General features: G+C 36.3%; 1 protein-coding gene across 1 annotated transcript in view; it reads right to left on the bottom strand.

Annotated features, from left to right (window-relative positions):
- Window positions 1–17,798, bottom strand: part of NFXL1 (nuclear transcription factor, X-box binding like 1) — a 75,626-nt gene that overhangs the window by 54,104 nt on the left and 3,724 nt on the right. The window contains exons 4-9 of the mRNA XM_021701615.2: window positions 7,193–7,302; window positions 5,134–5,267; window positions 1,655–1,833; window positions 1,263–1,424; window positions 1,060–1,160; window positions 296–410 (exon numbers count right to left, since the gene is read on the bottom strand). Of these exons, the coding sequence (XP_021557290.1) occupies window positions 296–410; window positions 1,060–1,160; window positions 1,263–1,424; window positions 1,655–1,833; window positions 5,134–5,267; window positions 7,193–7,302 (801 nt within the window). The remainder of the gene's footprint in view (window positions 1–295; window positions 411–1,059; window positions 1,161–1,262; window positions 1,425–1,654; window positions 1,834–5,133; window positions 5,268–7,192; window positions 7,303–17,798) is intronic.

The following is a 17,798-nucleotide window of genomic DNA, read 5'->3' as shown; positions in this document are numbered from 1 at the left end:
TCATTCTCTTTATCTTATAAAGAAAATATTATTACTGCATTTTACTTGAGAAAACTATGGTTCATGAAGGTGGAATCTGAACCAGGATGTGCCTGACTCCAAAGTCTGAGTTCTTAACCCACTAAACTATATTGTCCTTTCAGCAAATGTTAAAAAAAAAATCTAATATCAAATTGGTATTTTTACTGAAATTACATTATGAACTCCCACAGAAATCTAATTTAATTAGGAATGTACTCTAAGTGAACATGAGAAATAATCATATTCCATTAAAGGTTTAAAAAAAAAGTCTTACTTGACTTCTGACATGGACAGAACCTTTTCCCAGATCGAGGACATTCTCCACAAGCACCAACATGGCAAACTTGCTCACATGTATGATTACCACATGGCAGGGTTTTTCCACATACCTAAAATAAAATGCAATAAGCACATAAGACTTAAAAGTTAACAATAAGACTTTGTGCATGACCTAATCCATTTTTCAATCATAAGCAACTTCTTTATGTTCTTCATATTATGCTTTATATTTTATATAGGTATCACATATATAAACATAAACATATACACAAACATATACATATAAACATACACACATACATTTCCTATGTACCAAAAATGAAAATGTACCTTTAAAATAAAGGGAAAAAAGTACATATAGCTTCATATGGCCATCTACCAAAGATTTCCAAATGATACTAAAACCATGTTAATTCTAGGACAATCTACAAAATCCTACTTCCTCAACTGGATTAACTCAAGAACAGAGTGGTGTTAGTTGAAGAGAAGGGAAAGACAAGGAAGGAGAGATAGCAAGAAGCAGAGTACATATGTACTGAATCCAAAATTCAACAAATAGCTATTAATTTGAAAAGAAAAAATTTCCTCCAATAATTAAAATTACATTAAATTGGAAAATAGTTTCCTAAAACATGAATATAATTCATTTGCTTTGCTCTTCCTCTTCTTTTATCCAGCTAAACCTCCTTAGCCCATTTCAAATTGTTTATGTTTTCTGTATTCTTTAATACCCACCCCTCCAAATGCATATACACTCACTTGGTCACAGTGCCACAGTGGACTCGCACAGCTCCTTTCAGCTACTTGTTTCCCACAGACACACTTTTGTCTACTAACTCTTGGACAGGGCAGACAATTTCCTAAAATTGCAATGATAAATTAGCAAAGAAACATTACAAAACCAATAAAGACTGCTTTTTTACTTAAAAAGTCAGAACACCTAACAGGTATGACATTTGTACCTGCATGACAAGGATTTTCACATTTATGTTGTCCACAAAGCAACTTCCGCCCACACGGCAGCTGACAGGCCCACTCCTTAGCACTGCACCTACGAGGTACAGGTTTTGCTTTTTTACAGTAACAAGTAGTTGTGACCATCTTTGGACAAGGAGGGCAGGGACCTAGAATCCAATGAAAGGGAAAAAAAATCACCAATCAAAATTTAAAACTTTCAATTCCACACCTATCAGTAATTTGTAAAGCTTTCTTTACTGATACTTTAAAAGACATTCCCTTCTAGTATCTTCTTATGTGAACTTAAGTTCTGAATTAAACTTTGACAGTTTTTTTTTCTGCCTCAACATAAGAAATAACCACCCACAAATAATTAGAAATGTAATATTTAACTCACCTGGATGACAGAGGAGTAAACACTTATGGCCACAAGGAGGTTTAAATTCTCTCTCACATACTTGGCCACATGAATGAGGTACAAGCCATGGATCTAGAGGTGGATCTTCTACTTTTCCACAATAGCAATAGTACCTACTAGGTGTGTCAGATCGTTTGTATTCAAACCTACATTTTGGACTACAAAAAAGAATGAAATTACTGAAATTAATTTCATTTTTAAAAGGGACAAGAGAAACAGGAATATAAACATACTTAGGAGTAGAGTACACTCAATTAATTCTATATTAATGCACCCTCTGCTCCACCTTTATGCTAATAAGAAACAAGATTTCACAAAAATCAATTTCAACCATCTAGAACGGCTCTGTCCAATATAATTTGAGATGAAGGAACCGTTCTATACCTACCATGTCCAGATCAGTAGCCATTAACCACATATGACCAGTGAGCACTTAAAATGTAGCTAATACATACAACTGAGGAAGAAACAGAATTTATTACAATTTTTCAAAATTTAAATAACCACATGTGGCTAGTTGCTACTGTATTAAGCAAAGTTAGAATGAAGCTACAAAAAGAAAGCAATATTAGCTTTCTACTAAGCAGATGAACTTTATTCTTGAGGTACTCATTCCAATTTTTATAAAGCTCAATGTTTTAAAAGTTTGGTTGGGTGACCTGCAAATAAGTAAAATATATTAGCAACAGCAAACAGAAGACAGAAACCAGATTATAGATAGGCAATACAGTAGCAAGAGACATGTCTACAATTTAGAATTGAGGGGGAAAATAAATAATTTCTCAATATCTAATACAAAATAGATACATAACAAATGTGCTTAAATCAAAGAAAAGTTCAAATATTGTTCCATTTTCTCTGCTACAGCAGAAAGATTTTTAGCTAGCACGGTTAAAATAAAACAGTGTCAACCTTCATCCCTATCAAATTCACTTGTAGATCATAGATTGCTTCATTCTAAAAAGATATTCTAACCCTTACTATTCCCCAGACAAATGAGTATAGTTAGTATACTATACTGGAAAAAGTCTCACGTCATCACTTTCTTTTGTATCATTTATATTTTCATTGTCCTGCGACCATGTCCTTTTTTTTTAAGATTTTATTTATTTATTTGAGAGAGAGACAGAGAGAGTGAGAGAGAACACGAGTGGGGTGAGGGGCAGAGGGAGAAGCAGACTCCCTGCTGACTGAGTCACCCAGGCGCCCGTGAGACCATGTTCTGTTTCCAAATAAATGCCACATAAATATTCAGAATAACCAAAGATACTTGTTTTTGTAATCAAAAATCAAAGACAAAATACCATGTCTCATCTAGAATAAATAACTAATACTTTGTTGGAAGAGCTATAAGAGAAAAATGTCTACATTCCTCTAAACTAACGTGGAGGGGGATGTGTACTTTAAATTAGCCTAGATACGGGGGTCTAAAAAGTAACTCGCAACACCCTAATAGTGCCCATCAACAGTGAGGCTAAATTGTTCTAGGAGAACAAAACAACTAATTTAAAACTACTAATATTTGTATCAAGTTCTAGCTCCATCCTGATGAGAATTAAACAAATCCAAAACAGTCACTGATTTTCTTAAAAAAATAAAATATAGAATGCAAAAGTTACAGGGCACCTGGGTGGCTCAGTTGTTAAGCGTCTGCCTTCGGCTCAGGTCATAATCCCAGGGTCCTGGGATCGAGCCCCGCATCGGGCTCCCTGCTCAGCAGGAAGCCTGCTTCTCCCTCTCCCACTCCCCTTCTTGTGTTCCCTTTCTCACTGTGTCTCTCTCTGTCAAATAAATAAAATCTTTAAAAAAAAAAAAAGAATGCAAAAGTTACTACTACACAGCTGATTCAATTTTTTGTTCCTCAGATTTAAGTCAAGAGTAGAAGTTCATTCCCCTTTTAACTGGTACTTCCCAGCACTGTGGCAAAATGACCACTTAAAATAGAATGAGATGAGCAAGGGTGATAAAAAGTATGCATAAGGTTTAGATCTCTAAAATTAAGTCTGAATATCTAGTTTAATTTTGTACCTATTGAACACTGACATCCTCCCACAAATAAATATACAGTAGCAAAACAAATATAGACTCTGAAATTTTAAACTGTTTCAGAGAAGCTAATATTCAATGCAAACAAAACAAATAATATCTCTAAAAATAGTATTATAAGAGACAACTCAGAAGAATAGAAAAAGCACTGAATTTAGAAGTTAGAAATCCTAGGTTTCAAATCCTGGCTTCACTACTTAAGAGTAAGAGAAGCCTGAACATATCGTTTCATCAATTTCAATATCCCATTAACATGGGAATAAAAACCCTCACAGAATGCTGAGAATTATTTCTCCAAGTAACTAGTATATCTAAAATGTTTTTGAAAAACTACACTACCACAGGGGCGCCTAAGTGGCTCAGTCAGTTCAGCGTGGAGCCTACTTTAAAAAAACCACTACACCACCAAAATTTTACAAATGTATCAGTATTTGTGGTAATAAGGGGAGGTCTGATATGGATCCAGGTTTTCTGAGGTCTGAATCTTATACAATTTAGGGGCCTCTGTTAAGAATCTAAAATTAGTTACAAAAGTGAATATTTATATGAACACAGAACCCCTCAAGTTTTTGTTTTGTTTTGTTTTAAGATTTTATTTATTTATTTGACAGAGAGAAACAGCGAGAGAGGGAACACAGGGGAGTGGGAGAGGGAGAAGCAGGCTTCCCGCCGAGCAGGGAGCCTGATGCAGAGCTTGATCCCAGGACCCTGGGGTCATGACCTGAGCCGAAGGCAGACACTTAACCAACTGAGCCACCCAGGCGCCCAGAACCCCTGAAGTTTATGCTTCATTACCTTGACGGTAAATCTACCCTCTGAGCTGCCCGTATGGATAAATTTTTTATTATCTTTATTTAGCAGAGATATAAATTTTCTACTCCCCAACTCTTTCTAGAAATATAACACGTTCATAATCAAATATTCATCGATAATAAGCCATACTAATGAAATTAATGTGGAAAAAGTGGTAAGGTTGAATAATATATACCTGCAGTTTGAGAGATTTCAAAGATAAAATCAGGAAGCCTATGATCAAAATACATTAGATGGCAGTCTTGTACAATGTGATACTAATGTACACTAACAGTAACTCCAGAAGAGAAGTACCAGAATTATGAAGGATTCTAGTCATACAGAATTTTAAAGAAATGGAAGTTCTTTAAAAAAGATAATTAAGGAGGTGTTTTGCAGAAGAAAAAGTAAAGTCTGAATGATTTATTGGATTTTGAAAGTAACAAGTAGTTATACAAACCGGAAAAAAACAGAAGCCATTACCAAAGTACTATAACTCCACAAACCAAACTAACTGAAGGCCCAAAATGGATACTGAAACTGCCAATACGGCAACTTAGGACCTACAATTTTCATTTATTTTACAACTTACTATTCCAACTAAATTAGCAGAAAGTTACCATGGCCAAGGATAATCTCTCTTTCCAAAATCGTCATCCGTCAAAGGAGAAGATACCAGAAACTGGCTATCTTTAGCCCACTTCTGGATACAGGGCATGTGAAATATACAGAAACATCCTGAACAGCTCCAAACCTAAGACAAAGGTATCAGAAATTAACATGTATCCAATGACTAATACTTTAAAGTGAGCATCACACTAAATTATTTTGAAGAGCTACCTAAGGACTAAAGAAAAAAATTTTTCCTTCCAGTCTAACAGAAGAAATGTTCTTCATAAAAATTTATTTAAGTTTAGAACATTTTAAATAAAAATATTAATTACCCAGAGTCATCTAGCTAGAAATAACCAATAACATTCTGAATGATCTCCAATTGTTTTGGTAGATATTTCACACTGTTTAAAAATAAGGTCATGCTGTACTAATTGATATATAACTTCATGGTCTTTTCTTTAACATACTATAAGCACTTGCCATTATTAAATATGTTCATACACGATATTTATAGCTGTATATCATGTAGATTTACATATCCAATTTCTTTTTGGACATCTAGGTTATTTCCAATTATAAATAATGCTACAAAGGAATCCTGAAATATATTATGTACATATATCTGTACATAGCCCTTTTGTTACATAAAATCTATTAGTCTAGCACTTAATGCTAAATTCTAAAAATTAAATGAGCAAAAAATATATATTTTTTAAACTTAATAATAGTAAATTAATTTTTAAAACCTGCCAACATTTCAATGACAAAAATCAGTTCTCCTTCCATTATAACATATTACAGCTGTTCAATAAAATCACACATGTAGCACAATGCATAAGCTGGCAGAAGCATTCAAAAAAAGAAGGCAACTTCTTAGTTTGTTACCCCCAAAGCAGTGCCTGAGAAAAGAACTGGGATGCAACATTGAGGGGATAAGGTAGGGAAGAGGAAATGCCAATAAATGGTATATTGTTGAGCTGATTATTGCTAAGGGCCAAAGTTCAGTCCTGTTATGGACCCTCTGAAGAACCATGTAAAACACATCTCAGACTACCCCGGCCCCAACTCCTACCAGAGAGAAGGCTGGGACACTCATCCGCCAATTAATTCCATGTGGAAGAAAGTTGCCCCAAAGGACATTAACTCCCCGGTGCTTGTGCATGATGCCTATGTACTAGCTGAGTAATCCCAAGGAGAAAGCATTAAGGTTAACAAAAAAAAAATAAATCTACACACACAGCAAGTGTTTAAGGTGGGAATATAACCACATGCAGCGAGATTATTCATCCGCTGCAGTGGAAATCAGAGTAAGCCAACCAGATGTGACTCTAGACACCAAAGGCACATGCATCCACATCTATCCTATCCAATGTATGTTAAATTTCTGATTCACTCCACACGACCAACTCAATTCATCTGGCCTGATTTTGTCTAGGCAATGCTGCTATAATAGCAGGTTAATCTGAGTCTAAACACTGAGTCTACCATACTCAGTCCTTACTTCCCCTTAATTGCTTCTTTAATGCCCTTTTAAATTTACATATGGATAACTTCACCATTAGACCATAGCACCTCCAAGTACATGAGTTATATCTGAATCCATCTCTCCCCAGTGACCCTAGCCATTTTCCACAGTGTCTTCAACACAAGAAACACAAGAGAAGCTCTCTAATAAACTGCTGAGTATCACGGCTAGGTTCTACTTCCTTTAAGGCAGGAACTCTCCCTTTTTTAAAACCTGTTGAAAGTAGTGAAATATAGTGTATTCTAACATTTCAGTATTGTGGGAATCTCTAAAGTGCAGATGCTATGCTTTATCAAATTGACATGTGTATTAAAACTGAAGATAATTTGCTTCACTTATATTAACAGTGCTAAAAATACTGGCTGCTCATTTAGAAGTAATTTTTTCAAATTACAGATTTACAAAATGAAGATCAATTCATAAATAAAATTCTCAAATGAAACATTTTTGAACAAAAATAAAAGAATAAATGGTTACATATAACAAATGCAAAATAAGATATTTTGGGGAGATGCATTAATATAAAGGGAAGAACTTACTGCTTGGTTTCTCTTCACCGAAGCAATACAAATCAAGCACGTCATAGCCCCTGCTTGGAAAGCTTCATGGACATACTGTCTTGTTCGCTCTAATTCACACATATCTCCATCTTGAAATTTAAAAATTGAAAACTTCATGTTAAGCAACATCCAAAAATAACACAAACCCACTAATAGTACCACAGTTAGTGAGAATTGCAGCCAAAAGGTCAGAGAGTCCATGCATTAAATCTTATGTCCTTAACTCAAAAACAGTACATCAGCCCTCTCTGAGAACATACTTCCTTTCATTGCTGTTACGGTCCTTAACAACTTTGGTGGGGGCAGAGCCATGGGCAAGAGCAGCAAAATGTTAAGTAACAAGGGAAAGCATACCTAAAAGCAAAGTGAAAGAATCTGCAAAGTCAAAGCTCAGCAGAGCCGTTTAGCCTAAATATAAATGTGTGTGTTGATACATAGCATATTCTCACTGAAAACTTGTTGGATGAAATGATCCTGAGGTCATTACACAATAATCACCTTGTTTCATTAAATTATATTCATTATTTCTACTTAAAAAGGTAGCATGAACTTCTTAGAAAATACCACTAAACCATAATTTTCTGTAAGCAATTATTGAGCATTTATTTGCTAGGCACCGTACGTTCTTCATTTCAATGGGATTAAATGAGCTATTTTTATCTTCACTTTACAGAGAAAATGAGAAAACTGAGACAAGAACAATTAAGTAACTTCAGTCTGACTGCAAAGTGAGCCCTTGTCACACTATGTTATGCTGCGGCAAAAGGTTACTATAAGAATATCCAAGAAATAACAGGTGACAGCAAAATGAAAGCCTGAAAAACTACCCACAAGCATACAACACCAAAAAAGCAATAATCTGAGTCACTTTAGTGTAAGAGAAATAAACCTACATGCTTTTAGTATAATAAAGATTCCTCAATAGAGGAACTGAGTCTCCAATAAAAGTAGACTAACAGCATCAGCGATCCTGGCAAGAAAATTGTTCAAATCAAAATTTAAGTCACCAAAGAGAAAAGTTAAATAAACAGGACATTTGGCTAATTCTGTACTTTCTAAAATCATCTAAATAAACCAAGTACTTACAAAAACTTGCTCTACCATAATATAAATATATAATTCAGGATATTAAACAAAATACACATAAAATCACTCCCAAAACTATAAAGTATTATAAAATTATTAAAGACAATTGCTTTATTTTAAATAAACATTGAAGTTTAGAGAGTATCCTTAAAAGCAGACTTAAGAACCCTATTGTGTGGGGCGCCTGGGTGGCTCAGTCAGTCGTTAAGCGTCTGCCTTTGGCTCAGGTCATGAATCCAGGGTCCTGGGATTGAGCCCCACATCAGGCTCCCTGCTCGGCGGGGAGCCTGCTTCTCCCTCACCCTCTGCCTGCCTCTCTGCCTGCTTGTGCTCTCCCTCTCTCTCTCGTCAAATAAATAAAATCTTTAAAAAAAAAAAAAAAAAAAGAACCCTATTGTGTGCTTGCTTTGCTCTTCAACATAGTTGGCTTTAACAAAGGTACAGCTGACCCTTAAACAACCATGCAATCATAAATATGCATGTAACTTTTGACCCCCTAAAACTACTAGTTGGTAGGCTACTGTTGACCAGAAGCCTAACAACATGAAACAACAATATTCTGTATGCAATATGTATTATATGCTGTATTCTCACAATACTGTAAGCTGGAGAATAAGAAATGTTATCAACACCCAAAAAACAAATAATCCAGTTAAGAAATGGGCAGGAGACATGAATAGACATTTTTCCAAAGAGGACATCCAGATGGCTAATAGATACATGAAAAAATGTTCAACTTCACTCATCATCAGGAAAATACAAGTCAAAACCACAATGAGATGCCACCTCATACCTGTCAGAATGGCTAAAATTAGCAATCCAGGAAACAACAGATGTTGGTGAGGATGTGGAGAAAGGGGAACCATCTTACACTGTTGGTGGGAATGCAAACTGGTGCAGCCACTTTGGAAAACAGTATGGAGTTTCCTCAAAAAGTTAAAAACAGAGCTACCCTACAACCTAGCAACTGCACTACTAAGTATTTAACCAAAGGATACAAAAATACAGATTCAAAGGAACACATACACCTTGATGTTTATAGCAGCATTATTAACAACAGCCAAATAGGGAAGGGGCCAAATGTCCAATGACTGATGAATGGATAAAGAAGATGTGGTATATTTATACAATGGGATATTATACACAGCCATCAAAAAGAATGAAATCTTGCCATTTGCAACGATGTGAATGGAACCAGAGCGTATTACGCTAAGCAAAAACAAGTCAGTCAGAGAAAGACAAATACCATATGATTTCACTCATATCTGGAATTTAAGAAACAAAACAGATGAACATATGGGAAGAAAAAAAGAGAGAGAGAGAGAGAGAGAGAAGCAAACCATAAGAGATTCTTAGCTACTGAGAACAAACTGAGGGTTAATGGAGGGAAGTGGGCGGGGGATGGGCTAGCTGGGTGATGGGTATTAAAGAGGGCATTTGTTGTGATGAGCACTGGGTGCTATATGTAAGTGCTAAATCACTGGATTCTACTCCTGAAACCAGTATTGCAATATGTGCTAACTAGAATTTAAATAAAAATTTGAAACAAACAAACAAAAAAAACAAGGAAATGTTATTAACAAAATCATAAAATAAAATGCATTTACAGTACTATAAATACACTTATTGAAAAAAATACACGTATAAGTGGACTTGCACAGCTCAAGCCCATATTGTTCAAGGGTCAACTGTATAACATTTTAAATTTCACCTAATTTAACAGCTAGCACATAAAATAGAATTTGGGAACATGATGGAATGGGCTTTAACAAAATAAAGTACAACCTTATATTTATAAAATTTATTTAAAATTTCTTTGAAAATTGTATTCAACTTTGGCTGCAGGATTAACTACACTGCCTAAGATGTCATAGTGGATAACAGAGCCTAGCATCTGAAGTCACACATTCTAAAAAGATCACTCTGGCAGCTGAAGAAGGATGAGTCCATAGAGGCCAAGACTAGAAGCCTAAAGTACCAGTTAAGAGGCAGTTACAGCAGATAAAGCAAAAAACAACTCTAAGCAAGTTACCTATTTCTCAATTTTCTCATCTTTAAAATCGTAATAATAGCAATAGTAATATCTACCTCATAAAGTTATATGGATTTAATCCACATATTAAACAGCTGTAGGAGACTGAATTAGGCAATAATAGTAGGTGGGGAGAGGAAGGGTAGAGTTAAGAAATTTAGGAAGCAAAACTCAGCAGGACTTGGTAACAAGTAGACTGTGCTGCTTTTAAAAGCTTATGTTCATGTCAACATTCGAAGGAAAGAGTGACTTGTTTGATGAGAGGTCCGACACAGGCAGAGGGGAGGACAGTACAGGACGAGACACGCTCATGTTATGTTTGCGCCATTACTCACCAGGATTTCTGGCTTTTGGGCGGGTGATTGGGAAAATAGTGGTGCTACTAACTCAGGTTAAAACAAGAAATAAGTTATCTTTAAACCTACGTTTGATGTGTCCATGGGCCAACAAGATAGAGACACCCATCAGGAAGTTAACCACGCAAGTCTGAAATTTGAGAAGGGTCATCGAAGTACAAAGGCTGGGCTCAGACAAAAAGAAACTCTTTGGCAAAGTTCTGGTGTTTAACCCACTAAAGTGAGATGGGAAACACTTCATTACCCTAACATTTATTGTTCTTAAATCAAGTAATCAGATTTCCTTACAAAGTAGAGAACAAAAAGGCACAAGAATCAAAATATTTATGGACTGGACAAAAAACAACATAAGAAAAACTGCCTTACCACCTTAAGATGAAAGCCAGACCAAAAATTAATAACTTATAAAAAATTAATAACTTATAAATGATAAACTTTTAAATAGTAGGAAGAAATACTGAGTTACAGTATTAAATTCTTATTTAAAAATAAAACCTATCACTATCTAGAATAGTTTAAGTGAGGTCCTCTTGAAGCAGGAAACTTCTTAAGGTTACTTTCTATAGAGAACTCTAGAAGCAAGAAACTTCCTAACCTTAAAATAACTCTCGATCAACTTACCTGGCTGAGCCGGTTGATAAAGGTCACACTTTATCAACCTACCTGGCTGAGCCAGACTTCAAGCTTCCTAATCTCAATTCTTTAGCAGATATGGTCAATTCCTTAGAAAATCTACTTGACATTGTGTGCCTGGCCCCATGATGCCATCAGAATACTCAGACAAATAACTAATGTTGATAATACATGCAAGCATATTTCTAACAATGACATTAAGTATAAAATATGAAAAGTGTTAAAACAGTTAAGTTTAAAATAATCTACTTTTATACTTAATACTAAATCCTTCATAGCGACATCAATTTGGCCCTCTCACTCGTAAACAAGTGTGGTATTAAGAGTAACCCAGATATACACATTTAATGACGCTGTACACATCAACCAGAGAAGACTTAATTAAAAAAAAAAAAAAAAAAGAAATCAAAAGTTGTAAGATAAAAAATAAAGGAAGAAAGTCAAGAAGTGAAACTGACTTCAAAACACATTTAATATATGATGAAAAATGAGGAAAAATGAAGAATAGATTTAAGCAAGTATTCAAAGTTGTCAAGCCCAACCAAATCATAACTGGGGACAACCTGACCCCACACATTTCAAGGAGCTCTGGCATCCCCCTCCCAGATGCTAATGAATTGCCAATTACACATAGAGAACTTCTAAGGCTGTAAGGGACACTGCCATTCTATCTGCTCTATGGAAAGATTAGTGTTCTACAACATGTAACTCAAATAGTAAAAGGCACAAAAATTCAACTCTGCAATACAAAAATGCTCATTCTTAAGAGGCAAAAACTATTCCATATAGACTAAAAGTGTTCTTTAAAAGTCAGGAATATATTTTCATTTATGTCAAAACAGTCAAAATTTAGGGGTAAGCTAAGATGGCAGCAGAGTAGGAATACCATAGGCTTGTCTCTTCCTTCAAACAACAGATAACTATCAAGTCATTCTAAATACCCCAGAAATCAACCCGAAGACAGGATAAACTCCACAAGTGAAGGGAGCGAAGAAGCCACAACAATGAAGCTAAGAGGACAGAGACGTGGTTTAGCCAAGAAACGGATCATGAGTGCCACGGTAGGAAGGGAGCCATGGTCGCGGAGAAAGATGCGAGAGAGAGGAGCACGCAGGGGAACGCACAAGAACATTTCCCCAAAGCCACTGGCTGAAAAAACAAGAAGGGCTGATTTTTATGAGTTCTTACAACCAGTGGGGCATAAAGACTGGAGTTTTAAAGGTCAGCGGGCCTGGCTGGGATAGAGCCCTGAGGGCCTTACACTGCTCCTGAACAGAAGGCAGACAAACAACCCTGGGGCAGACAGCATGGAAACCAGCGGTCTGAAGCGTGCCTGGGGCACACAGGGGGAGATTATTCACTCCCCTTAGAGTGCTCGCTGAGAGGCAGTGTTCACTGGAGATGTCTCTCTGGGGATAAAGGAGCTAGCCGGTGCCATTTCTCTCCCACGCCCCTCAGTATAAACACAAAGCCACCTGTGGTAAGCAGCACAGCGCCGACACCGGCCCCCTAACCTGCTTACACCAAGTTCCACATCCCTGCACTCTGGTGGAGCTTGCCTCAGGCCCCGCACAGCAGGCCCCTTCCCCAGAGGACCAGCAGGAACCCCTGCCCACGCCACATCTCCTGACCAGAGTTCTGCAGGGCTTCAGGTCTAGCGGAACTAGTATCAGATCTCATTTAAACCAGCAGACCAGAATACACCTAGTTAAAACTTGCCACACTCAGGCCAAGGACCAAACACTACCCACTGCATGCAAGGAGAGCCTCTGCAGAGGACTGGCCTGAAGGAGAGAACAGCCAAAACACAACAGCAGGGCGCACGCAGCACGTGCAGCACGCACCAGAGACACCGCCTGAAGCGCCAGGCCCTGGACACTCACTATCTGACCTCTTCTTCCGAAATCCATTATGCTCGGGAGAAGGAAACATAATGAACTTTTCTTATACACAGAAGAAGGCAGAGACTTAGACAAAATGCCAAGACAGAGGAATTAATCCCAAACGAAAGAACAAGATAAAGTCACGGCCAGAGATCTAAGCAAAATAGATATAATATGCTTGATGGAAAATTTAAAGCAACAATCATAAGGATACCACTGGGCTTGAGAAAAGAACAGAAGACATCAGGGAGACCATTATAGCAGAGATAAAAGAGTTAAAAAAGAATCAGTCAGAAATGAAAAATACAATAACTGGGATTGGAAACAGGCTTGATGCAATGAACACAAGGTTGGAAGAAGCAGAGGAACAAATAAGTGACATAGAAGGTAAAATAATGGAAAATAGTGAAGCTGAACAGAGAGGAAGAATTATAAAATATGAGACTAGACTTAGGGAATTCAGTGACTCCAACAAATGTAATCACATTCGTATTGTAAGAGTCCCAGAAGAAGAGAGAGAAAAGGGGGCAGAAAATTTATTTGTGAAAATCATAACTGAAAACTTCCCTAATCTGGGTAAGGAAACAGACATCCAGATCCAGGAGACACAGAGAACTCCCAACAAAATCAAAAAAAGCAGGTCAACACCAATACACATTGTAATTAAATTTGCAAAATATAGAGATAAAGAAAAAGTCTTAAAAGCAGCAAGACAACAGAAGTCCTTAACTTACAAGGGAAAACCCGTAAGGCTAGCTGCAGATCTCTCAACCAAAACTTGGCAAGCCACAAGGGAGTGGCATGATACACTCGAAGTGCTGAATAGGAAAAATCTGCAGCCAAGAATATCCAGCAAGACTATCAGTCAGAATAGAAGGAGAGATAAAGAGTTTCCCAGACAAACAAAAACTAAAGGGGTTCTGAACCACGAAACCTACCCTGCAAGAAATATTAAAGGGGACTCTTTGAGTGAAAAGGAAAGACCAAAAGTGACAAAGACAAGAAAGGATCAGAGAAAATCCCCAGAAACAATGACAAAACAAGTAATAAAATGGCACTAAATACATATATATCAATAATTACTCTGAATGTAAATGGACTAAACACACCAATCAAAAGATACAGCATGTCAGAATGGATAGAAAAACAAGACCTATCTATATGCCACCTACAAGAGACTCATTTTAGACCTCAAGACACCTACAGATTGAAAGTGAGGTAATGGAGAACCATTTATCCTGCAAATGGACATCAAAAGGAAGCCAGAGTAGCAATACTTATACCAGAAAAACTAGACTTTAAACCAAAGACTGACAAGACATGAAGAAAGGCACTACATCATAATAAAGGGGACAATCCAACAAGAATATCAAACAATTGTAAATATGTATGCACCCAACATGGGAGCACCCAAATATGTAAAACAGTAACAAACATAAAGGAACTAATTGGTAATAATACAGTAATAGTAGAGGACATTAACACCCCACTTACATCAATGGACAGATTTAACAGAAAATCAACAAGGACACAATGGCTTTGAATGACACACTGGAACAGATGGATTTAACAGATATAGTCAGAACATTCCATCCTAAAATAGCAGAATACACATTCTTTTCAAGTGCACATGGACATTCTCCAGAACTGATCACATACCAGGACACAAATCAAGCCTCCAACAAGTACAAAAAGATTGAGATCATACCATGCATATTTTCTGACCACAAAAAGAAACTTGAAGTTAACCACAAGAAAAAATGTGGAAACACCACAAATACATAGAGGTTAAAGAACATCCTACTAAAGAATGAATGAGTCAGCCAGGAAATCAACAAAGAAATTAAAAAAAAAAACCACATGGAAACAAATGAATATGAAAACACAACAGTCCAAAACCTTCAGGATGCAGCAACAGCGGTCCTAAGAGGGAAGTATATAGCAAGGCAGGCCAACCTCAAGAAGCAAGAAAAATCTCAAATAGACAACCTAACCTTACACCTAAAGGAGCTAGAAAAAGAAAAGCAAATAAAGCCTAAAGCCAGCAGAAGGAAGGAAATAACAGAGATTAGAGCAGAAATAAATGATATAGAAAATAAAAACAACAGAACCTATTAATGACACAAGGAGCTGGTTCTTTGAAAAAAATTAATAAAATTGATAAACCTCTAGCCACTTATCAAAAAGAAAAGAGAAAGGACTCAAATATATAAAATCACAAATGAGAGACAAGAAATAAACAACACCACAGAAATACAAAGAATTATAAAAGAATATTATGAAAAATTACATGCCAACAAATTGCACAATCTGGAAGAAATGGATAAATTCCTAGAAACATATAAACTACCAAAACTGAAACAGGAAGAAATAGAAAACCTGGACAGATAACCAGCAAAGAAATTAAATCAGTAATAAAAAATCTCCCAACAAAAGTCCTGGGCCAGATGGCTTCACAGGTAAATTTACCAAACATTTAGAGAAGAGTTAGTACCTATTCTTCTCAAAGTATTTCAGAAAACAGAAAAGGAAGAAAAACTTCCAAATTCATTCTATGAGGCCAGCATTACCCTGATAGCAAAACCAAACAAAGATACCACTAAAAAAGAGAACTACAGGCCAAATCCCTGATGAACATGGACGCAAAAATTCTCAATAAAATACGAGCAAATCGAATCCAACAGTACATTAAAAGAATCAGTCACTGTGGCCAATTAGGATTTATTCCTGGGCAGTAAGCGTGGTTCAATATTCATAAATCAATCAATGTGATACACCACATTAATAAAAGAAAGGATAAGAACCATATGATCCTCTCAAGAGATGCAGAAAAAGCATTTGACAAAGTACAATATCCATTCATGAAAAAAACCCTCAATAGAGTAGGTTTAGAGGAAACATACCTCAAAATGATAAAGGCCATATATGAAAAGCCCACAGCTAATAGCATCCTCAACAGGGAAAATTGAGAACTTTTCCTCTACGGTCAAGAACAAGATGGGGATGTTCACCTTCACAACTGTTATTTAACATAATATTTGAAGGCCTAGTCACAGTAATCAGACAACAAAAAGAAATAAAAGGCATTTAAACTGGCAAGGAAGAAGTCAGACTTTCAATATTTGCAGACAGTATGATACTCTATAGAGAAAACCCAGAAGATTCCACCAAAAAAATTCTAGAACTGATACATGAATTTAGTAAAGTCATAGGATACAAAATCAATATGCAGAAATCTGTTGAATTTCTATACACCAATAACGAAGCAGCAGAACGAGAAATTAAGGAATCAATCCCATTTACAATTAGACCAAAACTAGTCAGATACCTAGGAAAAAACCTAACCAAAGAGGTAAAAGACTTGTACCTGTTACTCTGAAAACTATGAAACACTAATGAAAGAAATTAAAGATGACATAAAGAAATGGCAAAACATTCCATGCTCATGGACTGGAAGAACAAATACTGTTAAAATGCCTATATTACCCAAAGCAGTCTACACATTTAATGCAATCCCTATCAAAATACTAGCAGCATTTTTCACAGAGCTAGAACAAACAATCCTAAAATTTGTATGGAACCACAAAAGACCCCCAATAGCCAAAGCAACCTTGAAAAAGAAAAGCAAAGCTGGAGGCACAGCAAAGAAAACAACCCACAAAATGAAAAGGCAATCTTTGGAATGTAAGAAGATATTTGCAAATGACAATCTGATAAAAGGCTAATATTCAAAATATACAAAGAACTTAAAAAAACCCAACACACAAAAAACAAATAATCCAATTAAACAACGGGCAGAACAGATTATCTTTCCAAAGAAGACCTACAGATGGGCAACAGACACATGAAAAGATGCTCATCATCACTTGCCATCAGGGAAATGCAAACCAAAACTAAAATGAGATACCACCTCACACCTGTCAGAATGGGTAAAATCAACAACACAAGAAACAGATAGATGTTGGCAAGCAAATGGAGAAAGGGGAATGCTTTTGCACTGTTAGTGGGAATGCAAACTGGTGCAGCCACTCTGGAGAACAGTATGGAGGTTCCTCAAAAAGTTAAAAATAGAACTACCTATGACCTAGTAATTGCACTACTAGATATTTACCCAAAGAATACAAAAATACTAATTCTAAGGCTACATGCACCCTGATGTTTATAGCAGCGTTATCTACATTTGCCAAATTATGGAAATAGCCCAAATGTCCATCGACTAGTGAATGGATAAAGAAGATGTGATATATATACACAATGGGATATTAGCCATAAAAAAGAATGAAATCTTGCCTTTTGCAATGACATGGATGGAGCTAGTGTGTTATGCTAAGTGAAATAAGTCAGTCAGAGAAAGACAAATATCAGATGATTTCACTCATCTGTGGAATTTAAGAAACAAAACAAGCAAAGGGCAGGGGGGAAAGAGCAAATGGTAAGCCAAGAAACAGAAGACACTTAACTACAGAGAACAAACTGATGGTTATTAAAGGGAGGTGGGTGGGGAGATGTGCTAAGTAGGTGATGGGGATTAAGGAGTGCACTTGTTGTGATGAGCATTGGGTGATGTATGTAAGTGCTGAATCACTAAATTATAT

Source organism: Neomonachus schauinslandi, chromosome 2 (assembly GCF_002201575.2).
Source record: "Neomonachus schauinslandi chromosome 2, ASM220157v2, whole genome shotgun sequence".
Lineage (NCBI taxonomy): Eukaryota > Metazoa > Chordata > Mammalia > Carnivora > Phocidae > Neomonachus > Neomonachus schauinslandi.
This window is presented reverse-complemented; position numbering and strand designations above follow the sequence as displayed.